Below are 26,057 nucleotides of genomic sequence, written 5' to 3'. Positions count from 1 at the left end.
TCTTTATCCTCTCTGGGATCATCTGGACCACATTTGACAAGTCTGAGTGTAGTGGTTTTAGATCTGGACCTGGTCTGATGCGGTCCAAATGCATAAAAATGCAGTGAAATGTCCTTTTTTGCATTTTCACAAATAAATGTGTATAAGTACGGTGAATAAAGGTTTAATAATTGTGGCAAGCCTACACTCCCATTAGCATCGTTAGTACAGCTGGGTGTCCAGGTATCAAAGGCTAACCCAAGGCTTATTCATTTGGTGGCTAATTAGCTATTTAATAAACTAATTTAACAAGCCCAGTATGGTGAGTGCAGACACAGATACCTGCTAAGTTGTGCTATCATATAAATAGAATAATACTAGAATTTCACTCACCTTCTGTAAGTCAATTAACCGCAGAGGAAGCACAGCCACGAACACCTCAAACACAGAGGAAAGGTCACATTCAGTGACTGGGATTAGCTCAGGGGACGAAGAGTAGCTAGCCCACTGTGAAGGCACCCTGCTGTCATTCATAGACGCCACGCCCTCTATTATTGGGAGCTCCTGGGCAGCCCCTGGGGAGTTTTCTATTTTAGATGCACTGAAATGATAGGGTTTTTTTAAATGGTTACATAGAACTACTTCCTCAGGCTTTCCTCAGACACTGACGTTGGTGAAAGATGCTTTAAAACATCCAAAACATGAATATTACACAGCCCTGTAAAGATTCACATTATCTGTTTAAGGGAAAGCAACATGCCTGGCATCCAGAGTTTGTAAACATTTGTACATAATTTGAATAAATGAGTCAAATATCCCCTCTAATCCACCCTAACCCTAACCCTTTTGTTATGCCTCCCTCTAGTGACTCACTTGTGTCACTGTGTTTGGAAAGTTGAGCAAAAACAATGACTTCCTATAGAGGTTGGATGGGATACTTTGAGGTGTAAATGGACAATATGGAACAATTTTAGTATGAGACATTAGCAACACTACTCTGTAAATCAGACTACATTTGCTATTGCTATAAATAAATAAATAGATAAAAACAGAAAAGACCAAAAAGCTGGTTCCCACCTTCACTGAGCAGCTACACAGGTGATTCTGCTTTTCCGTTTGTGTTGGTAGGTTTTACTGAGAATGGATTGCTGCCCTATAATATATAAAGCGCTGGTGAAAAGGTATTATTCATTAGTGACAATGTTGAAATGATTGACTGACTTTGCATGTTTTCAACACACGAACAAGGTTTTGATTGATAAGTTTCTTTTCCACAGGTGATTTAATGAGAAATACATGAAAGGTTTTGAGAAAAGTTTAATGAGAATGATGTCTCTGACGTGTGAACTGCATCAAAGCGATTTAGAAAAACTGTAATCATTTGTGTGTGGCTCTTGAAGATAAATATCTGAGGCAAATTCATGTTTTGAGAGCAGTTTAAAAATGATCTGCTTGAATAATGTTGCCACTTACATTAAAGAGCGTGACAAGCAGTTTTGATGCACAAAGTTGTGCTGCTGTTAAGGTTCGTCGGATGACTGGACGACTTGCCAGTCCAGTCATCCGACAAACCTTAACAGCAGCATCACAGGCACAAGATTCAAAAACAACTTCAAAAACAAACCAACAGGCCTGAAAAAAAAAGCAGCAGTTAAATAACAGGCTACAATAAACTATTACATATTAAATATCCCAGAGAAAGGAGCAGTAAAAGTCGACATTAAGCAACAGATTCCCTCATTTATCATCATCATCAGAAGAACAATTGTCTAACTAACTACTAAAGATGGTAATAACAATATGCAACAGCAAGACCAAACCAAGCTGCTACGATAAACAATCAAAAAAAGCCACGAGACAATATTCTGACTAATTTGAAGTTCATTCAGCATCTGAACGTTACATCAAACTCTTTCAGAAGAGCCTCCCCATTAAATCCAACATTATGATGGATGTTCATCAGTACGCCACATCTGCAGTGTCAGCACTGGGCATCAAAGCACCATCATCATCCTCCTTTATCTCCTGCTCTCTTCTTCAATCTAGTCTCATAAAGTTGGTGAATGGATGCTGCCAAAAAATCAAACAGGATCTCCTGTTGTCATAATTTTATTTTCAAGCCGGAAGTTAAACGAATAAATAAATAAATAAAATGTATGAACACTGTGTACAGGAGAGCTCCACAAGTTAAAAAGAAAACACTGGCTAATGTGAGGCCTTAGCATTATCCCACACTAGCTTCTGCTAGCAGGAAAATACAGTGGATCATCTGACACAGGAATTCTATGAGGTGTGTTTATCACAACTGCTTATGAACAGTAAAACACCTGAGGAAGAAATGAAGAAGCCAAACATCTTGTTCTCATATCTCTCGTGAACTTGAAGCTGGTAGTCATCCTTGTGTTGAGCTCCGATTATTATGTTCTTATATTGCCACTATACTTACGCACAACAATGTAGTTCATTTTTGAGATGTCCCCATCAGTCTTTTTTTCTTTTTCAATTACTGGTAGGTGGCACGTCTATCTCCATTGTTATGTACGTGTGTGTAAATGGGCACCAAAGTGAAACTGGCAAAGGAAGTCTTATTAAAAATATCACTGACCTTTGTGATAATGAAAACTACCAGTCCAGTGCTACAGATTGTGTTTGTGTGTAAATCTCCTGTTGAAAATGGATTATTTTGTGCTCACTGTGACTTTAGCCCCCTCTGCTGTCAAAATCAGGGAAGTACACTCTCTTTATATTTGCTAGCTCTTCCTTGCCACCAGCCCTTCAGACAAAACAATGCACCATCATTAGTGGATTTAATTTCACAATCATTGTGTTCTTGTATAAATCCCTGAAGGCTAGTTTCTTTCAGTCTCATGAAAGAGGACAGTTTCCAGTGAGTGTTGTGTCCAGAGTCTGGCTGGAAAGTCCAGTATATGGGTAAGATGAAAGAGGAAGAACTGGACTCACTTGCAGTAGGGAAGTATGACATCACACACTTTGAATGCTATTCCTGGTTCACATTATCTTGAACTCTCTCTCTCTCTCTCTCTCTCTGTCTTTCCCCTCAGAGGCTAGATTGGGATTAGGGAAAGCCTGATGCTCACACACTTGTATATGTATGTGTCTGTCTGTATGTTTGTATGTATGTATGTATGTATGTGTATATGTGTATGTATATGTGTGTATATATGTGTGTATGTATGTATGTGTATGTATATGTGTGTGTATATGTGTATATATGTGTGTATGTATGTATGTGTATGTATATGTGTGTATATATGTGTGTATGTATGTATGTATGTATGTATGTATGTATGTGTATGTATATGTGTATGTATATGTGTGTATGTATGTATATGTGTGTATGTATGTATGTATGTATGTGTATATGTGTATGTATATGTGTGTATATATGTGTGTATGTATGTATGTGTATGTATATGTGTGTATATATGTGTGTATGTATGTATGTATGTATGTATGTATGTATGTGTATGTATATGTGTATGTATATGTGTGTTTGTATGTATGTGTGTATGTGTATGTATATGTGTGTATATATGTGTGTATGTATGTATGTGTGTATGTGTATGTATATGTGTGTATGTATGTCTTGCTTTATTACATGATCTTGAAGCAACATCTTGAAGGGGGGCTGTGTTTACAACTGTCATTATTTCACTAAATCACTAAATGAATGTGATTAATCAACAGCAGGTCTGGGCTTAGGTAGTATGCCAGCTGAGGTAACTGTACACATCGCACTGAGAGTTGGGGGGGCCACAGGGTTAGTGGGGGCTCTGGGACCTCCTGGGAGACACAGTAGAAGAATATATGGATGAGGATGGGTCAAAGTTTTCTACAGGTTCTCTGGTCATGTGATTTAACATCCACCAGAATCAGCTGTGATGTAAAGAGATCACATGACTGACTGAGGTAAATGATCATATTTGAACAACTTTACAGTATCTGGAGGGGAATCCATGTCACAAGTGTTTCTGAGGCTTATCTTTTGTCATTGAAGATGGAACAGTGGAACTTTAAGTTCTGTTTTATTCTTAATGTGACATTTATTGTGCATTACTTTATTTATTCATTTTTATTCAACAATAATTTAATCATAAGCCATCAATCTAATAATATTTTCATGTACCTTTTGCCATCGGGGCAGTGCTGTCAGTTTGCAGAAAGGACACATTACTCTAGATGTGGTCCTAATGTAAAGACACATTCAATGGGACAGTTCATTGTAACTCTGCAAATGTAGTCTACATGTTGATGTGCATGTATAAGACACACTAAAACCGAAAGTCACTATATCACAGTGTGAATAATAAAATGAACCATGGCTGAATTCCATTAAGCTGCTGCAATTTCAGGGTCCTGGTTCATGTTGACTCACTGTCACACTGTCATGACTTACTGAGACAAGCCATTAATGTTACTGTGCTTTTCATAGGTCAGGATGTTTACTGTGAAAAAGGCCTATGACGCTGTTGTCTATATCGACCCTTTTGACTTGTCGAAGTAACACTGATGATGATGGCTCCGGTGTCTCAGTAAGCCATGAGCACGCACAATACCAGAGTCCTGGAACTGGCTCACCTTGGACATTAACAGTGGAATGCAGCCATTGTTAATGTTATTAATTGCACCCATGCTTTTCCTGCTTTGACAAGTCAGAATGTCTGTCATGAAAAAGGTATAAGTGACTAGCTGTTGAATGGTACTGATGCAGTTTTATGACTTAATACCTGTAAAACTGACAATTCCATCAGCCTCAGCTGTTCTTTGTGTTTAGTGCTAATTGGCAAATGTTTGCATGTTAACATTATCATTGCTAATGTGTTAGTAAGCTGGCATTAGTGCTTAAATACCAGTGTAGCCTCACATAGACAGCGGAGCAGCTCTGGACTCTAGGTCTTGTTCTTTCAGTAAAGTCACTTTAGCAGCAAGAAAGAAAAGCAGTGAGATCTGCAGACTTTCATCAAGCTCTGCTATCTTGTTTCCACACTAGCGGCTGTGATATCACCCACCCTCCACCTGGCTGTAAAACAAGAGGAAGTGAGGATAAAAAATAACCCTCTGCCTCTCCCGGTAGGAACAGGATATGTGAACTGTGCTCACATCAGAGGGAAATCACACACACATTTTTCTCGCACACACACTTTCCCACAGTATGGAGGGATGAGGTGATTTCTGATTAAGTGAAAACAGTGACTGCAGAGGTGGACTGAGGCACAGCCCAGTGAAATGTTTGTGTGTGAGGACAATAGCAAGCAGGGTGGGGTAGAGACAGGATATGAAGTGTGAGGAGTGGGCTTGTGTTAACAATGTTTATAGTGTCTGCTCACCAGGAGGAAGCGCTCCGACTACTCTGAATCCAAAAAAAGATCTTGAAATTACTGTGGCTCAAAGGTCAGAGTGTGGGTGTGAAAGCATCCAGCCAACCATCTCTTCCCTGCAGGCAGGACCAAAAGAAAAAGAGGGTCTCAATGTAGTTAAGGTCAAAGGTCACTGTTGTACTTTTTTTCAGGAGCCAAAGAAGGGCTGGGCCTGGAATTAAAAATGGGTTTGAGCGACAGCCAAGTTTCCACATTCTGCGGCTGAAAGTGACCAGAGGGTGTTTTCAGTAAATAGAGCAGATGTCAAGGCTGAAGAACTGTTTAGTTCCATCACCTGCAATAACATCAACGCATTACCTCCCGTCACTGTTCACAACCAGACCTGTTGGGAGGTGCCAGTTGAATGTCTCCACTGAGTGCAATATGGCCGCTCATCACGGCTCTTTGCGTAACAGTTTGTATAACATATGACTCCATTTGCTGCAATTGCCATGATTTCATGTCCAGACATTGTGTATTAATGTCTGTATGTACAATGTATGAACAAATATGTGCACTGTGAATGTAGAAATGTTCATGAGAAGTCACAGGTGAGTCGCTGTACTTTTCAAGTGGTGAAATGTTCAAATAATGTTATATCGCCCTCTCTAAGCTAGCTAGTTAGCCTCTGAGCTAAAATAACATGCTGTTCTTTGTAGTGAGCCGTGTGAGCGCCACCTGTTTGACTGATCTGTACATATTCTGTTCCTGTTCAGACAATAACCCGCGGCACACAAGGATCAGCGAGCCTCCTGCTCCTCATTCTCCACACAACGCAGAGTGGAGGGGTCGCCTGAACCCGCCAGTTACTGTGAAGTGCAGCTGAGAGCGATTATTTTTACATTGGTAATATGCTAGAAACTGGTTTTAAGATTTCAAAGGTTTTACACAAAATGTCATCTACCTCAGATCCTCAGTGTATGTGCACTGTAGTTGTTCACATCATACCTGTGTAATTTGGACCATGATTAGCTTCCAAGTTGTCAGGTCAAAACATCATCTTGTGCATCTGCACCTGAGATTTAAGGTGAGCACAGAGAACAATCCCCCTTCAGCAGATGAAACAACTTTAGTGTCTAACTCTGCATCATTCTGTAGTGATGTTCCAGAACACTGTGGCTCAATTATTTCTCCATGTCAAGCCCTATAGAATATATTCATATTCAGATGTGATACAGATGTTACAGTGAACTTACTTCACTTACTACTATGATATTTTACATTTAAAGCTTTTAATAATGACTAAGAATGAGATCATTTCCATAGAGGAGCAGCAGGGGTTAAAGTGGGCTGGAATGATACGGAATACCGTTATGACACCTTCGATTAAAAGCAAATAAATAAATAAAGTGTCTAAACATACACACACACACACGCACACACACACACACACGCAGGGGAGATTGTGTGGACTCTGTGCATGTAACTCTTCTGTCAATGAGCCACATCATATACCGTAGATAGATAGATAGATAGATACTTTATTTATCCCCTAGGGGATATTCATGTGTCCATTAGCTTATTGTTGATAATAATAATAATAACAATAACAGTTAATAATAAATAAACAATAATAATTAGATTAGTCCACCACCTCTGGCTGAGGTGTTGTATAGCCTGATGGCAGTGGGAACAAAGGATCTCCTGAACCTCTCTGTTCTGCAGCGCAGTGATATGAGACGTTTGCTGCAGCTGTAGCTGCTTCTGTCCTGGTCATGGTTGGTATTGTCCAAGATGGCTTCCATCTTACATTGCATGCATCTCTCCGAACCAGTCCTGAGTGAGTCCCGACTCCTGCCAAGCACAGACCCAGCCTTTTTTACCAGCTTGTCGGACATGCTGCTTTGAGATATGATTCATGTAAACTGTTTTTACTACAGTCTCTGAGAGGTGACCAACTATAACCTTTGACTATATTGCAGTTTGATATGACAGAGGAGGAATGGTTTGTGGTTATAGCCCTATTGCCCCTTGCGAACACTGTCCATGGTTGTACCACACTCATCATCAAGGATGTATCACCTTAGCTGAACAGCTTACTTATGAAGATGAAATAGACTTTATGAATTATTATTAATCAGTGAACTCATCTGTAATCACGGCGTGAGGCATGTCTACATGTAGTGATAGCAGAATAGTTCTAAACATAAAGTGTTATATTGCTCTATCACCTGCATGTTTGTTGTTATTTTTGCTATGTGTTCATGACGATGCATGAGAGCAAGCGTAATTAGTACTCCTGAGGACCATGTCATTGATTTAGAGAAATTTACAAAAACTATTTTTGAAAAGATTAAAATCTGACAAATAAAACAAAGGTAAGTACATAAAACAGTTTAGAGACTTGGCTTTTGGTTGGGTGTGGGTATATAACATCTTGGATATCGCCCCTGTTGCCACTGTGTAACAGTGAAAAATAAATAGTGTAGATTCCAGGTCTGAAATACTGAAATATTGAAACACTTAAAATGAGAGCTTGCTTCTTAATTAGGATCTAAATTGAGGATCATGAAAATGTTGTGACTAAATATGGTGTTGCACAAACAAGGTGGAGAAGATGTTTTTCTCCTTGTTGTTGCAGGTAATTTGCTCAGAGGATGTGAAATGTGATGAGATAACCAGAGTGTCACATGACAGTCTGTCTTTTTCTGAAGTGTTTGTAACATTCCCTGTGTCATTTAATCAGCCACACATATAAATAATGCACACAGGATCAGTTTACTCTTCTCAGGTTCCTACAACCCACCTGAAAACCTAATGTATTAAACTGCCTGGCCAAACTGCTCCTGTCAACAAAGAACTTGAGCTGCAGCCAGACCAGGTCAGCGTCTCTCTCTCTCTCTCTCTCTCTCTCTCTCTCTCTCTCTCTCTCTCTCTCTCTCTCTCTCTCTCTCTCTCTCTCTCCCCAGCCTCCCCTTGTCCACCGGTAACTTCCTTCTCCTCAGAAATGGGTGTCGTCACCGCTGCAGGGATGGGCGCTCCCCTGGGGAAAAGGATAGGCAAGTGTTTCCCTCTTGCAGCAGGAAATGGGCGAACCCTTGCCCGAAATTATGACTCCAGCATTATGGCGTGTGAAGGAAGCCACTCCTGATAGCACAGGCCATAGGTTTCCTGTTGTGGGCCAACAGTTTTGGCTTCACCGAGTGCTGTCAGGAAGGCTGAAAAATACTTGCTCAGAACCACTGAGAGGCTGTCAGCTCTGTATCATGCCACAAAAAGACCAAAGCATTGAATTTACAAGTTACAGTTAACTGTTTAACGTGTATGTAGGAGTGAATATATGCAAGTCCATACTCCGCTTATGGTCTGTTTACTATAAACTGTGTGACAACAGCCATGTTGTGAATTTTAATAGAAGTCCCTGAAGTACATGAGCCTCCATTGCTATGTGCTTCTCTTTCTCCCTTCTCTTTTTATATCTCCTTCCTTCCCCCACCATCACCCCCCCCCCCCTCTCTTTCTTTCTGTCCGCCTGTTCTCTGCAGATCTCCTGCCTCCAGAGCTGTAGAGTGTTTGAGTTTTGGTCTCTAGAGCTAATGTCCTCCTTCATGACAACTGTTTATATAACCCACCTGTTTACAGCTGTTTACAAGGACTAAAGTTATGGATAACTGAGGGTGTGGCCTCTTTGAATGACAGGTGGGTGAGTGTATGCTTGCCACAAACCGGCATGCACTGAAGTCTCAGCTCCACACACACCCCTCCTCTTCGACCATTTTTGGAGTTAGGGGCAGAGTCAGGGTCTGGCAAGGTGGCGACAGTGAAGCAGCTCGCTCTGAGCTTCAAAACCTTTCTTCAGAAACCTGTTGGTGATGTCACGGAGGCTCGGCCCATCTTTATTTACAGTGTGTGGTTGACACACAAGTCCAGCTCAGCAAAAGCCTTATGCACCACAAAAGTGCACCATATTGGATTATTTGCCAATTTGCATAATATGAAAAACAGTGGATTTTGACTCCGAATTTGAGATACAAGCTTGTGGGACTGATTGGGCAAATAAACATGGCCAACTCTAACCATTTGTCTGATCATCATAAATCTTGGTAGATATATTCAGGCCATAAGCGGGCATGGGCCGATTAAAGCATTTCTTGCCTGACCCATAGGAGGCACCACAGATTTATATCTGAACACCCAGAGAACAGAATGTCACCAAAATTGGTGTGCATGCTGTGGAGGCAAGTAATTAACCATAATCTGAGGTGCCATGTTTGATTTGTGTAAGTGGGCGTGGCCTATCAAATATTTGCTCATAGCTCAAGATGCCTTTGAGCAATGCTGCTTAAACTTACTGGAGACATCCTGAACATACACACAGTTTCATTCACACCCAATGATGGGAGGAGAATAATGGAACTACCTGAAGAGGCTTTGCTCAGCTTTGTCAGGCCTGAACTCCACTCACTGCTGCGCGCAGCTTTCATTTTGGGTGAATCAACTGTTTCCTTCTGTTGAGCACAAAAGGGTTCATGTGTCATTTGTATTTGTGTGTCCTTTTTATTCCAAATTTGAAAGTGACCAGGAAGAGCCTATCATCTCTTGATCTCTCCTGTCATGAAAATGTTGTTTGTATAAATTAAAGTTATACATCGATCATAAATTATCATCAATAAAATCAGCGGTAAATTATTCTGAGATGTGTTTCCCCTGACAGTCAAACTGAAGTCAGTCTCATTTTGAACCAACATTCACGTTCAAAGTCGAGACATTTGTTTAGCTATCAGCGTGAGGCTGCGTGCAAAATGTATTTCTTATAAAAACACCACCAAACTTGGCAAACACTGTCCAGAGTCTTATCAGGGTTACCTTCACTGTGTTATAAAAGAGATCAGCTCAGATCCCACTTCAAATGCTACAGCAAGGACATCCCTATATAATACATTTCATTAAAAGAGAATTTGGGTTCTGTGAGATTGCCACAACCCAGATCTTATGACGGCTTTACCTCAGAGGAAAGAGTGTGACCTGGGTTGAACTGGAGAGGGCAGGCGGGACTATGTGTTGAACATGCTGCTCCATGTACTGGGATGTGTGAGATTCAAGACCAATGCTGCGTTCACTTCATGTGGAATGAGAGGTAGCAACGGGAAAGATTTACATTTTTACAACATATGACCGTGCACAATATAACACTATATCCATAAAACTTGGTTTAACCTACTTTGAATGACAAACTTGATGTCAGGTGTCCACATTTGTTTACTTTTTCTGGCTTTTCTTTTCTTTTCTATTCCATTCAAATCTATTCTATTATTTAGCATCAAGTTGGATGTATCCCAGCTTCCAACCAAAACTTTGCAGGTGATAATAATGACTTGGATGATGATGTGAAAGGTATTTGTGTGTTACATAGGGAGCTGCAGTCAGGATGTGGTTAGCCTAGATTAGCTTAAAGACTGGAAGCAGATGGAAACAGCTAGCCTGACTACGACTAAGACCTCTAAAGCCTTTATCCTTCATTGTCAAGAACAGAGCACATTTCTACCCAAACTGCAGGATCCAACATTAAGTGTCCTTTTGTAGCTGAGGATTTAGGACCGGCCTAAGAACATCTTCTGGCGGGAGCTGGGGCTGGTTTCACAAAGACAGACTTGGACTGTATCTTAGATATAACAAAAAGTCAGACTTCAGATAGACTGAGTCTACATCCATCTGTTGCACGAAGCAGTTTAGTTCTTTACTATCTTAAGTTGGACTGTGGTACAATGAATTCTGGGTAAATTAAGACTTTTTTTCAGAACAAAAAAAAAGGCTGACCCAGGAACCACATCCAAATGCTCACCTCTGTTCACCCTTAGCAGAAAATGTTTGTCTTTAAGAAGAATTCAACAGTTACAAGGATGTTTTACTTGTGTGAAACAATAAAAAGAAAAATGTGATTTGGTCTGTTAAAACTCTTTCCTTTCTCTTTGCGCTCTCCATAACAATGTGAGCAGACCACCAGTTATGAGCCATGTTTTCCTGGTTTTTGTTGTGCTGCTGGTCAGCGCAGGTGTCATTGATTGTTACCATGGTAACATTGGTCATAGACCGGAGTTAGCCTGGGGTAGGGTTTTCTAATGAGTCAGTCTTTATTTATGTGAAATAGTCTGATAAACATTAGACTGGGCCAACACTACAGACCAGGCTGAAATACCTCGGTGAAACCGGTCCCTGATCACATCATCTTTCAATGCCCGGAAAAACCTGCTTTTCACGGTTTCACCAGAGCACAGCTGTCAGAGCCAACATCCTGTATGAAGCCTGTGTAATGAATATTTTCCAATCAGTCCTTCCTGAATGAAGAAATTTCTTTTGGTTTTGAAGAAAGTATAACATATTCAAACACAAAATGAATAGATTGCAACTCATTAGACAACCTTTGCATAACCAAGTTAATGTGGGTGTGGTGCAATGCTAGTAACTGATATATCTGCATTGTGTCTCACGCCATCAGGAAAGAGACTTGTCCATTTCCTCCATCTCCTTCTCAGTGACATACATCAGCCTCACAGTCGATGGCTGTTTTGAGAGTCGCTGTTGGGTTCAGTTCTTCGAGGTAGGGGAGCACTGTGTTGAGATGAGCCCAGATAGCTGCTGGGTCATGGTGCACTGATGAGCTAAAAGAGGTTGCAGGTACTGCATGTTCTTGCAGTATCGAAGATTGTAGTTTGAGGACTGCAGTTTCAAGACCGCATGTCTAGAACCATACTTTTTCACGCCAGCTCCACCTCCACCGAGGGTTGGAGAGGCAAGACACAAGGGCACTCTGGGGACATATATATATATATATATATAGTTCTTACATAGTTCATATGGAGAGTGACCTGTTGATGGGAATCACCAAAATGAAGTGCTTGGATCTCATCTCCCGCACTTACACAGATAGACTTCTGCTGATGCTCTTTTTTAAGTGTCTGTAGAGTCCCATGGACCTTGTCTTTCTTTTGTTCCATCTTTTTTAGTCTTTTCCCTTTCCTTACCCTTGCTCCTCCATTCAAACCAGCAGTTTGAATGGAGATTTTACACTCCTGGTGTAATGTTCTCATTGATTCAACCAGGAAACACTTTTGCATTCTTTCCTTGTTCTGTGTAATTGTCTCCTTCTTTCCTGTTGTTATCCTGCTGTTGGCATCACGCTGCTGAAATGTTGTTATGTTTTCTTCCACTTCCTTGCTGATTCTGTTTCACTGCATTTTTCGGGTGTATTGGAGTTTAGTGGCCTTCATCGCATTTGCCATCAGCTTATGTGAGAGCCCAAGCTTATTTTTAGGAGAGCTCACTAGACAGTCAGCCGATCTTTAGCAGTGGACATATTTGGATATGTCTGTTTTCATCTGTTCTTCTTAAATCTTCTGTTGTTTGCCTCATCTCTTGTTCCGTTGGCAGCTCCAGCTTCTTTGTAAGTTGGACAAATCCTTTCTGGTGCTCCGGCCATAACAAACTACTGCAGCTACTCTTTAAACTTTTTGTGTTTGTTTTGTTGTGAAGTTAGTCATTGTGTTCTAATTTTTCTTTGCTCTCTCTGACCACTGTGACACACACCTAACAACACTTTGTTCCTTTTTTTAATCCCCTCTCTGTTTGCTTTGGATCTCTCTGCTGTTGCCTCGTGTGCCATCTTAAAGAACAAGAGAAGGTGTCACATGTCTGAGGGCATTTTGGTGCTGATCTGGTTAAACTGGCAGATCCAGCATTCTTTTTAAATCACTTTTCTAAACATTACAAGAAAGACGTTTTTTGACACTTTTTCAATTTCACAGGAAATAATGTTTGGATCTTGATGTAAAAAAAAAATCTGAGATATCTATGATTTGTACAGTTTGGTGCAGATCTAGATTGGACAGGCTGGTGTAGAATGACTGGATCTTCAAGGACTTAAAAAACTGTATACCAGATTATGTGAGCTGCGAATATTCTACTTCCATCTGTGTGTGTGTGTGCCAGTAGTACTACGCCTGGCATTATCTATGCTTTGAATCCAAACAAACCAAAATGTATCTGATGCATTAAATATTTTAAAGTCAAGTTTTTAAACTTGTTAATATGTATATATGGTGTTTATTATATAATACAGAACATATCATGAGCAAAACAACCAGTCAACACCATGACTGTGTATTTCCACAGTGGACCTGCAGTGAACCGATGACATTATAAAAACAAAACAGGACAAACTGCTTCTACCAGAAAGCATAGTTTACCTGCGCTGCCTGTCCATCTCAACTGTTTTCTTAAACTGTTTATTTCACTTGTTTTTCTTACTGATTGTAAAGCACTTTGGAACTGTGTTTTGAGTTCTTTATAAATAAAGTTTAGTATTAATATTGTTTCATGTTGTTTGAAAGCATGTGATATGTTTGCAATGGGGTAAATTGCCCAACATTTTGTTTATGAAGGTCAACTTTACAAAAGATTGTAATAATGGAATCCAAACACAAATAAAACAGAGTAAAAACTAATGCATCAACTTTACTTTTAGAGGTTGTTAACTTCAAAACACTGTTTACACACCATAAAATTGTTGAGCGCATACCTCCACCTGGGCAAAACAATTCTAGATCTGCAACAAATTGTACAGAGTCTCAGTTTTCAACACCATAAGTGTGTTTGATGTTGTACATCAAGATCCAAACATTATTTCCTGAGAAATTGATAAAAGTGCCGAAAAATGCCCTTGAAATGTTTCAGAAAAACTTCCTGGTGCCGCCCCTTTAACCTGATCAGCAAAATGCAATGGGCTCTTCCCTGGACCATGTCCCATCCCTTGACCTTGTTTGTTTCAAATCATCTCAGTTCTTTTTGTGTAATCCTGCTGACAAACAAGCAGACAGTGAAAACATGACGTCCGAGTTTTCAGAAGTTGTTAACATGAATTGTTCTGCCTTAAAATAGTGAGCAGAATGAATGAACTCCTGAAGATTTCTGAAGAAACATCATACGTACTGGACGATTTCCCAGCATGCACTGCATGAAACTTGCTGTGTCTGTAACACATGTTGAAATAAGCCATTGTTGTTTCTTCTCATAATGAAAACAATGTAATCCATGACGGAGGCTGGCATCACACCTGCACTCACTTCTGGTTCAACAAATTTACTGGGAGCAGTAACACCAGCTACAGACGTAAATTATTCATGTCAAATGAAGATGAGATTTATCAAAGTCTGAAACATTGTTCAACATGACTGACTTACTGTTTCAATCTATATATATTGAGTTTACTCGACCTGTTTTCTCTAGTTCAGTTGATTTATTTCAGTTTGACATTTTGAAAACTTATGAAGCCACTTTGACCTAATGACCCTAAATTCACACTAAACTCACATTTTTAAAACGGCGGGGGAACTTAGTTTTAAGTTGAACCAGCTAGAAATGATTTGTGATACTAACTAAACACAAATAGCACTTATCGTGAAATATCAGTGAAATTAGTCAAAACATCTTCATACTTGGCAGCATAAACACAAGATTTTAAGGGGCTAATACATTAAATTTAAGTACGTGATAATAAGTACTACTTCTGAATGATGTGGAAAAGCTCATTCATTTACTTAAATGTCCTCAGTTGGTTCAACAGAATTTCAACATATATTATTTATGTTAATATAATATTTTTATTACAATAACAACTTGAGTTCACAAGATTAAAAAAATATGACCTTTCCGGAATCAAGAGGTTGTGTATTAAAGACTTGTTGCTGATTCATTTCTGGTAGCACTTCCTGATGAGGCACTCTGTATAGACAGTTGACAAGTTGTGACTAAAGATTATCATTTATTCATGCTTCAGACCAATTATAAACCATAATGTTAAGTTATGTAATAATGCAATGTTGGGGTTTCTGTAAAACAAATCCAGTCAGGATGTTGCAAAACATGTCAAGCTTTTTCTTTACCATTTTTCTTTACCATTAATAAAGTCATACAAAACTGTTTATACAGGGCACCTTATTAGAAAGTGGCATTTTAAATGTCTCTGTTCATTAACCTCCATTATAGTGGGGTGGAAGCAGAAATCTTAGATACCACTGGGGTAAAACAGAATATGTTCTTCTATTATTTGGGTGTTCAGCTTTTCAAAGCACATTAGCCCAACAACAAAAATATCAGAAACAACGTTTTTAATAGTTGAAATAAATACTCTATTACATGCATGATCAAAACACTTTAAAATACTATGCAAAGTCTGGTAAATAGTGTAAAACCTATGGCACACACTCACAGCAGCTTTTTACCAATTAAGAATTCACACATGTTGAAAAAAAATATTGAGACACTCAGATCACTCTTTCCAATCTCACAAAGCACATATAATTGAGCAGGTCAGCCAACCATAGGTTCACACAGCGAGGCTACATCCATCATCAAGGCTGGTGTTTTCACTGAAGCTGAAAACTGAGGTAAACTTTTCAGGTTTGAAGGCTGCCGTCTGTTGATGAGAGCAGGCTGTCAGGTGAGGCTGGGTCAGGCTTCAGAGCAAGTGGTCCATTTCTAACACGTTCTGAGTCACATCCAGCGTGACACAAAACCCTGCAGCGGTTGTTTCTGTGCTCCATTGCGTTCTGACACACTTCAACCACATGGACAGACCCACAGACAGCCTTCTTCTGATGTTACTCTGACTCTAAACCTGATGAACAGGGACAGCCCAAGTGAGTCTCTTTGGTATGTCAGAATAGGACAGAGGGGAACTGGAGATCATGTTGCCTCTTCCTAAACTAATTCACAGAATGAGAGTTGACTGGCGGCAGAGTTCTTGGAGAGGAGCGTTCTCTGAGTGCCTGAGTGAGCAGCGTGCAGCCGTCAGACACAGCGCACGCCGAGTTACGCAGACGCTCCCGGTAGTCTGCCATTTTGGAGCTGCTCTCGGGATGCTGGGCAACGTCCCTGAGGCCCTGAGTGAGGAGGACACAGGCTGATACCACACTCATGGCCCCCCCTAACACTGCAGTCTGTACCCCCTTCCCTTCAGTGGAGATACTCGCAGCTCTTCCCAGGAACTGGGGCTCTGTGGCGAACCCGACCAGAGCGCTCACAGCCTGGACCAGGGCGGCACTGAAAAGGACGCAGCGGTTTCTGGTTAGCTCACTGGGCTGGGTTTTCACCTCTTTGACACACGCCAGGAAGGCTGTGCCGCTCGTGCTCATGCTCTTCACGCTCAGTTTGAACTGTTCTTTTGCAAAGCGGTCCCTGGACCTCTCACTGGCCAGCGACGAGATGTCCGTCAGAGTCTTGAGGTTGGTGGAGATGTTTTGAGAGAGCTCGAGGAGGAGCTGGGGGGTGAGGTCTGGTAGGGGTGTGATACGGAGGACACCACAGCTCTGTTCCACCTCGTGCCGGCAGCGGGTTACCTTGTATCGGTCCACCAGACCTGGCAGGCAGGGTTGAGAGCCAGGGGTCTCCACGGCCGCCAGGTAAGCGGCGTGGGCTGAGCACTCAGTCAATGACACCACAAGGTCAGCCATCTCCAAAAGGCGGTCCCCCACCTCGATGTAGCGGCCCATGTTGAGCTGGCTCTGGATGTCGTGGGTGAGAATGGAGAGTTCTTTAGTCCTGGCGATGACCGTGTCACGGCACTGGTCAAAGGTGTCAGCCACTGCCACGCCTTCAGAGGTCATGACCGGCCTGGTCTCACTGGACAGCAAGAGGAGGTCAGCCACCAGCTGCATCTTTCCCTTACATGTGTCACAGATGGAGGAGAGACGCTTTCTCTGCTGCAAACTGCCACTGGGTATGCTGGTTGATCCCTCACTCGCCGATTTGCCAGAACCACCACTAGCCATAATAAGGAGGGGAGTGTGTGTGTGTGGGGGGGGGGGTGCGTGCGTGTGTGTGTGTGGAGAGGTGGGGGTGGTAGTCAAACTGCTCTTCTGGAGGGGTTTGGTTATTTATAGTTTTATGCTGCTGCACACTGCATTGTATTGTTTAAGACATTTCCAAGATAAGCCTCACCTCATTGTTTTTTACAAACTCCTTTAAATAACAACTGGCCAAACAGTCTTCCTTAAATTCCTTCAGAGTATAGATAATCAACTGTACATTATATGTCGACACACAGGACATGTATTCTCAATGTAAACATGTAGAAGAAAGCAAAACTTAATTACTGCATTCACTTATGTTTGAATAACATCTCCATCGTTAATGAATGTGTCTCTATAGTATATTATAATACAGGAACAGACTATGGTCTGGCATATTCTCAGTTATCTGCCTTGGTTATTAGTAATTTTACCATGTAACACAGTTGATCAAATTCCCCACAACCTCAGTAATCAGTGTTAAATTATATGCTCTTAACTTTAAATGAATTAAATTGAATTTAAATGCCCTGAACAACATAATCCATTCTTACTAAAAGTCAATATTCTTGTTATAGTCCCAGGTTTTTGTGGAACAGATTCACAGATTTCTGAATCAAAAAATAAATCACACACAAGCTGCAGTGCCACCAAGGTGCCTTCTGTAAAGGCAAAGTGCAGATTGAGAATTAGGCTGTGAAAGTAATGTCAAAGCTCCTTATCTTTTCAAACAAGAACACATTCCCAATTGGAATTACATCTATTGAATTGCCTCTGTGCTATTTCTGTAACGTTAGATGCCTTTTCTTTTAAGACTGCAGCCAAGAAAACATCTTCAACATTTACTAGATGCCTTTTGAGTCTTTTTTTGACTGTAATCAATAGGATATCATTTTGTGTCCACTCGCATCGGAGCAAGTAGTCTGACACAGCACCGAGATCTTGTCCGAGTTGTTCCCAATGAGCTTGACCGGCCTGGCGTACTCATGCTGGATACAAACGGGGCAACACCCGGGCAGCTCTTCTGGATAGCGGGAAGACTTGTGTTTCCCTCCAGCACCATCATTTCATGAGTCCTTCCAAGTAATATCCACCGAAAGGCCGACTGTCCAAAAACACGAACCCCTCAATCCACTTTCAACCTCTTCTTCTTCAAACAGAGCCCTGGGTTAGAAGCTAGCAGTTGCTCCGGTCGCTTCGACTCCATATGCATCGTCCGTCTGTCCGCCCTCCACCTCCTCAGCGTCTTAACTCGGGACCAGAGAGTGTGTAGCCCCGCATATCCTCCGTGGGGGAGTCGCTTCTCATATCCATACCAGTAGGTGGTGTTTGAACATTAAACTCACTTCTTTTAGCAGGTCCCACGGTAACGGAACCGTAAACGTAGCTGGAAGAAGTGGCCGTTATTCCCAGAGATTCAAAGTCGTGCTGCGCGCTCCCGCTACAGTACTATGAGGAAGCAGGGAGGGTGTGGTCGCGGCTGAACGGCTGTTGGGCTGAGCAAAGTTGTAGCAACGGAATAACACAAATAGCTCTTTCCACCACTTTCCACCATGTCTGTCAACTGGTTGTTATCTAGCATTAACGACGTCGAGAGGGAAGATGCGAGTTACACGGTAGCCAAAGAGCTTCGCGAAGTTTTACGACTGCTTTTACTTTCAGGACTGGCTGCTGCTCTGCCATGAGACATCCCAACTGCGTCAAGCAAGCCGCTAGCCTAGCTAGCTACAATGAGACCGGAAGTTTTTGTTTTCACAATAAAAGCAAAGCAGTCAGGGCAACAGCTACCACTAAGAACTCTGATCTCACTTTCCTTTGGGGATTTTTTGGGGGGTTTTTGGCTTTTAGGAACCCGAGTTTAGTTTTACATAGAGTTTAGATTATACATTTAAAAACATAGTGGGCTCTTTATGAATATACATATGTACGTATGTACATACATACATACATACACACACACACACACACACACACACATAGGCCTATGAATGAATGATTCCGTATTCGCCCACCAGAATTGTTATCTAGACAGAAATCCATCTGGCAAGAATTTTACTGATGGATGTTGGGACTCCAAATTGACCAAAGTATTTCTAATATCCTGACTACTGCCTTCCTGGTTATTATTTTAAAACATTTTATTTAATTTTTTATTTTTTAACAATTAAACAAACAATCATACATGAGCCAAATCAAATTTTAGTTATATTGTGCCAATTCACAACAGAGGTTATCTCAAGGCATTTTTCAAACAAAGCAGCTCTAGACCGTACTCTTAATAATATTGATTACAGAGACCCAACAATTCCCACCATGAGCAGCACTTGGCGACGGAAGAAAGAAGAAAGAAGAAAGACTTCCATTTAAGAGGCAGAAACCTTGAGCAGAACTGGACTCAGGGTGGGTGGCCATCTGCCTGGACCGGATGGGTTGAGAGAGAGAGAGAGAGAGAGGGAGAGAGGAGGAAGGACCACCATACAATGATCATGATAGTGATAATGATAATAGTGACAGTAACAGCAACAATAATAGTAATGATGTTGATGTTAACAATACTATTAGCAATAGTAATAAAGAGAGTCCCCCCCATCCCCATAGCAAATTATATGTCTTTAAAGTGTTGCAATGAAGCAACCTACTCAAAAAATTTACTTCAGTAAATGTTGCAATTCCAGAATGTAAAAATATTCAATTACACATAAAAGTCTAAGTTTAAGTATAAAACTAAATATGTATTATGTAAAAGATAAGTATTAGAAATAAAAATGTAGTGGAGTAAAATGTACAATATTTCACTCTGAAATATAGTGGAGAAAAAGTAGGCTGGCATTAAAGGAAAATATGGCCTCCTTGAGTAAGCAATAAAAATTACTTTACAGCATTAGCTATTTCTGGCTAGAGTTTGTCAATAAAAGCTTTAATTCGACAGCTACAACAGATGTTGTATTGGTTACTCTGGCATCTTTGACATGGGTAACCCAGGCCTAACCTCTCACCTGCTAGCCAGGCGGTGTTATGATGCCCTCCTTTATCTGTTACATTAGAATGGGGTAACATGAGCCAATTTTTACATTTGAAGATTTTACTGCAAAATATTTGTTTCAAATAATGCTCACTATATATGTTTACCCTTGGGAATTAAAACAAGTTTTGTCATTATTATGGTTTTAGAACAAAAACCCATCAAAAAAAGTTAGTCCTATGGCACAACTTGCCCCGAGGTAGGGGTAAAATGATAGTGATGGGGTAAACTGAGCCTTCTAGGAGCACCACCGTACAGTATACTGATATAAAAATTACACAAAATCAAACAATTTTGAGATCATTTTGAATTTTACCTACTTACTCTGTTCTCCCCTACAGCCATTTGAAGTTATCTGAGTTATCTGCTCTTTGTGAGGCTCCATGGCACTGTGTCTGACACCATCACCACCAACACAGGGGCACACAACTGACTGCAGAGGTGTACAGTGTGCGGGACTTTTTCTTAATTAGAATAATTAATAATTTGCTGTGTGTGGGAAGTGTAAATCACCCATTGGCACAGATCTCTCCCTCCCCACGCTGCTCCATTACATCATCACACTGTAGTTTTTCTCTTGGTGAAATGGGAATCATATACCTGTTGAAAATAATGACATCCCAGTCATCATCCAGTCACTGAACACCAGTGTAGACGGTACACAATCGATTGATGGGAAGAACTAAAACTAAGGAGAGCCAATACACTTGTAGTATGGGAGAGACATTTACAGTATGTGAGGGACCGCTGTGTGAAAACCACAATATTGTGTTTGTGTTACTGCCTCTTGAACACATTTTCTAACACTGGTGCAGGCTAATGGGTTTCTGAAAAACAAGTACATACAATTTCCTAAAGTGGTTGAAACAGGATATCAACTTATTGAACCAGGCAAAACTGACACAATGACCATTAGTCATTCAGCTGAATGCTTTGAATGATCTTTTCCAAACCACTATAAAGAGATAGCCATGGCCTTATTTCAAGTAGTGAAAGAACTATTCACATAAAAAAGTAGCAATACTCCAATATAAACATGCTGTTACAATTCAAAGTTACAGAAGAGTTATCATCACAGTGTAGCTGATGTATCAATGTCCATCCATCCATCCATTTTCAATACCGCTTATCCTTATAGGGCCGCGGGGGGGCTGGAGCCAATCCCAGCTGACGTTGGACGAGAGCGGGGTACACCTTGGACACGTCTCCAGTCTATCAAAGGGCTGACATGTAGAGACAAACAACCACTTGCGCACACATTCATACCTATGGGCACTTTAGAGTTGCCAGTTCACCTAATATGCATGTCTTTGGACTGTGGGAGGAAGCTGGAGTACCCAGAAAGAACCCTTGCAGGCACAGGGAGAACATGCACCTGTTAAGGGAGGCCATCTTACATTTTTATGAGATTCTTGGTACATGATGTACAAAATTATACAAGAGTCCTTGAGTAATTGTACTTGGTTACCATTTGCACAATGTCTACTATAGGGCTGAATTTACTAGCTAGTTAAACCTGCAATGAGGAACTTTTTTCTTCCCCCTTTGGCAAGTGGAATAAATGTAATAGCCTACTCCATATATTTAAAAATGTCAACCTTTCCAAGCGCTCTTCAATAAGAAAAAGTCACATCAGTAGTAATTTGTCCTATTAGACAACAGAACACCCTCTTCAGCTCTGGCAAACTTGCTAGTTGGTAAAGCACATCGCCACATGTGTGGTAAAGATGCCATAGACACCAGATGGAGTATACTAAACTATGGTATACTAAAAAATACAAAGAGATTTACCTACCGCTGACAGGCTTTAATCAGCTTTGTGTGAGCTCATTTGGCAAAGGCTTGAATGTAACAGATGTTAATTTATATTTAAAAGTCCTGCACTCCAGCTTTAAACTCACACTATGTAACTTCTGCCTCTAGGGGTCACTCAATCAAAACAATAACAAAAGATGGCATTGGGTGACATCATGAAATAGCGTGGGATCATGGGAGTTGTTGTCTTCACCACAATTACCATAAGCTCCTCCCGGTTTGGATTCCTTCAGTGTCAGTGGTTCAGGAAATCAAACAGACCTGATGATTCTAACCGTTAAAAACACTGAATGAAGCAGTTTGACATTTAAAGTCAGAGTTTGAGCGACGCTGTACGGAGGACAGAGACTCAGGGAAGAGCTGGAGCTGAGATTGATGCTAACCTTTGTTCTGATTGTTTCTCTGATAACTTATGAAGCAGACGTTCAGCAGGTTTTTACCAGCAGCTGAATTATCCACAGAGGTGTCCTCCTCTCCATAACAAACACACCAGGGGATTAAAACCAGTAGAAACACCCAGAAAGCAGTTTACCTTTAAAAAGCAGAGATTCAGCGACGCTCTTCAGTGACACAGGACGGGACGTCTCCAGCAGCTGGGAGCTGAGCTGTCTAACATTTCCTCAGCTTGTTTCTCTGATAACTTCAGATCCAGACGTCCGACGACTAAAATCCTTCATCTGGTTCAAATATAGAGCTGAAAACCACCAAGGTGTCAAAAGTGTATGTGGCTTAAAACTAGATAAAAGTCAATGTTGAGCTTCTGTCAGACAAACACACTGACACATGATCATAGAGGATATGATGTCACTGACAGGCAACCAATAAAATGTCACAATGAATAAAATCACAGATTTCTCTGGTTTGAGAATTGATGGAACCATCTGTGATAATGTAAGAACACAACTCAACAACATATAGAACACAGGTCTAGATGTTTTTAGACATTTTAATGTGGAAAAGTTACATATTAGAACTTTAAATCAGTTAATCAGGATTTATCAATTATATATGAAAACTATTTGGCTCCAGCTTCTCAAATGTGAGGATTATTTGCCTTTCTCTATTTTATATCATTGTAAACCAAATCTCTGTGGGTTTCACAATAATGGTTCTGTAGCATAAAGTGGAAAAACTCATGTAAAGAGTAAAGATTTACATGTTAGAAGATGATGTTAAAGAATTCCTCAGTTTATATTATATATCATGTAATTGTTTGGGATGGACCAATACACAGACTGAGTATTCAATATTACATTTTGATGATACATTTGTTGTTAGAAAATTTGATCAGTCACTTCCAAAATAATAAATAAATCAGTTCAAAACATTATTACAGACTGATTCTATATTTTGTACATAAGGAATGATGAAGGCTCTATTCTTCTGGGTAGGAAGTTGTGATGAACACACTGTGAGTGAATGCGAGTGCTGTTGTACTGTCAGTGGGACTTGCAGCTGCACAGGGCACAGTGCCATTGGGTGGAGTCGGCCAAAGAGGAAACAGCTCTACAGTTTGTGTCAGCTAAGGCTGATCTCCGATCTCCACGACCCCATGAAACCTGCAGGCCTCCACACACTGTAACTCTGCTCATACGGCCCTGAATTTAATGTTAATGAAGCATTAATTTCCCTGCATCAATAATCTGTCCACATTCTCACTGAGGGAAATTAATGCTTCATTAACATTAAATTCAGGGTTGTATGAGCAGAGTTACAGTTAGAGTGTATTGGTCTGATCCTGGCCTTCATGTTATCGCCCACTGGATTTCCTGCTCCTGAACATGAGAGAGGTTCCTTCCTGACTCCAACTAATGGTCAAATTTCTATTGTTACCTCCACCAAGGACGCTTTGTTTTCACCCGTGTCTGCTTTGTTAGTTTGTTTGTTTGTTTGTTAGCAGGATTACACAAAAAGTACTGAACCAATTTGCAACAAACTTAGTGGAGCGATGGGACATGGGCCAGGGAAGAACACATTAAAGTTTGGTGTGGATCCAGTGAAAGGGATGGATCCAGGATTCCTTTTTTTTTTACTTTCCTTAACATCTTTTTAAGGATCATTTTTGTCAATTTGTCAGGAAATAGGAAGGAACAGGAACAGGAGGTTTGGACCTTATGGCTTACTATTTTCTATGACAAATAAATCATTTAGTTGTCCGACTGTTTGCTTTTTCCTTTTTATGTTTCTATTATAAGAGCTATTGTGAAGGGTACATCTGGTGACAATTATCCAAAACTTCATATACAGGTTCTTATTCCTAAAGCATGAACCATTGTTGTGTAAATAAACCTGAAACCTTGTCAGTACAGAAAGAGAGAGTTAGCATTAGCATTATGCCAGTTAAAAGCAACAAACAACATAAACAAATAAAAGATGCTAACTATGCTAACTGTTCTGATCCGTCTGCTAGTCTCTGGTTCTGGTCTCAGCAGACTCCTCATCTGAGTCTGGGTCTGACTGAGGCTCAAACATGTGGCTGAGTCTCTCTCATGTTTCCTCCTCTAACCATCTTGATACTCTCTGCTCTTTCACCTGTCCACCTGGAGACAGCAGGTGGTGGGCGGGGCTCAAGGCCTTATCCAGATTTCTCAATCAGGAAGTAAGAGGAGATGATGATTTTCACTTTTTATGTGTCAAAAACATGTTAAACAAAATATTAATCATAGCAGAGGATTTTAACAGATTTTAAAACATGCCTGGAGAAACTTTAAGGTTTGGTCAGCATCAAAAGACACAGTGATAAACATAATTTGACTACTGAAACATTATCGATGCTTAAGCCTTTTGTTATTACCAGGTCTAGGGTGGTACCATGCTGATGAGTGGCTTCATTTACATGCTGGGTGAGTTCGAGGCTGTCGGGTAAACTAACAAGCTCCAATCAGTCTTTAATATGAATATTCCGGATTAATCTGTCATATCTAGAGATACCAAGTGAGATCAGCTCTGAGAATTGCTGTAGAAGTAGTGAGGAATCTTCTGATGACATAATAATAATGTAATGATGAGTACTAATAATTCTGCTTTCAATTTAAGAGCATTTAAGACATTCAATTGATGTAATTTCACATAGGTCAGTGTCCCTACATGCAAACTGTGGGGAGAAAATAGCGGCAGTCCCTCCTCCTTTCCTGTTTTGCCTGATTGACTGAAAGAAATGATAGTTTAGTTAAGTGCTGTTTAACCCAGACTCAGCTAAAAACATACAGTGCAAATTCTTTTCAGTTATCAGATCATTAACCAAGAAGGATCTGTTCGCCAATGATCACACATTAAAAAGACATTAAAAAAAGCTCATTTCGAGTAGAAACCCAGAAAAAAATCTAAATTTCTGGACATTTCACATTCCAAATGTCAAAAAAATAACAAATCACTGGTTCATCCTACAGAGCAGAATTTTTTGTTATTATTGTTATAAGTATTTTAAGGTTAAACAGACCAAATCCCAGTTTTGTACTTGTGATGCCATTACCTTGAGTTGTGAGATCATGTCTCCACAGTCAGTAAGAATCATTCTCTGTGGAGACAAAGGTTGAGGATTCAAATCCTCAGGTGGCCAAAGTCCTACTTGCCAACTATGTAGCACATGTGCTACATTTTCAACTGCCTGCTGAGGTCATATTAAGTTGAAGGTAACCTGTTTTGACACTGTGAAAAATAATATTTTTTTCTACTAAAAGTGTTTTCTACAGTGGCTCTGAAAGCTCAACGCACTGCACCTTAAGAAAACACGTGCAAACAGACAAAACACAAACATATTCAGAAAACATCAACATCAATTTGACAACATAAATACTCCCAACACAACGGAAGTGTTTCCAGGGGACACTAAAACGCCAGGTTCATTTTTTAGTGTCCCCTGGGAACACTTCTGTTGTGTTGGGAAAATTTGCAGCACATGTGTTGTCAAATTGATGAAGATGTTTTTGGGGATTTGTTTGTATTTTGTCTATTTGCATGTGTTTTCTTAAGTTGCAGTGTGTTGGGCTAGTTCCCAAAGCAGAAACCTTGCAATAACAAAATTGGATGCTGTGTTACAACTTCCACCCACAACTCAGACACATAAATTCACACTGTTTA

At 40.5% G+C, this 26,057-nt stretch overlaps 1 protein-coding gene across 1 annotated transcript; it reads right to left on the bottom strand.

Annotated features, from left to right (window-relative positions):
- Positions 1 to 15,443: 15,443 nt before the first annotated feature.
- tlnrd1 (talin rod domain containing 1) lies at positions 15,444 to 18,847 on the bottom strand. The gene has a single exon (XM_056381372.1). The coding sequence runs from the start codon at positions 17,120 to 17,122 to the stop codon at positions 16,058 to 16,060; it is 1,065 nt and encodes a 354-aa protein (XP_056237347.1). The 5' UTR covers positions 17,123 to 18,847; the 3' UTR covers positions 15,444 to 16,057.
- Positions 18,848 to 26,057: the final 7,210 nt, after the last annotated feature.

The sequence above is a fragment of the Seriola aureovittata genome, chromosome 1 (assembly GCF_021018895.1).
Source record: "Seriola aureovittata isolate HTS-2021-v1 ecotype China chromosome 1, ASM2101889v1, whole genome shotgun sequence".
Taxonomy (NCBI): Eukaryota; Metazoa; Chordata; class Actinopteri; order Carangiformes; family Carangidae; genus Seriola; species Seriola aureovittata.
Note: the sequence above shows the minus strand (reverse complement) of the source record. Positions and strands in the feature narration are given on the sequence as shown.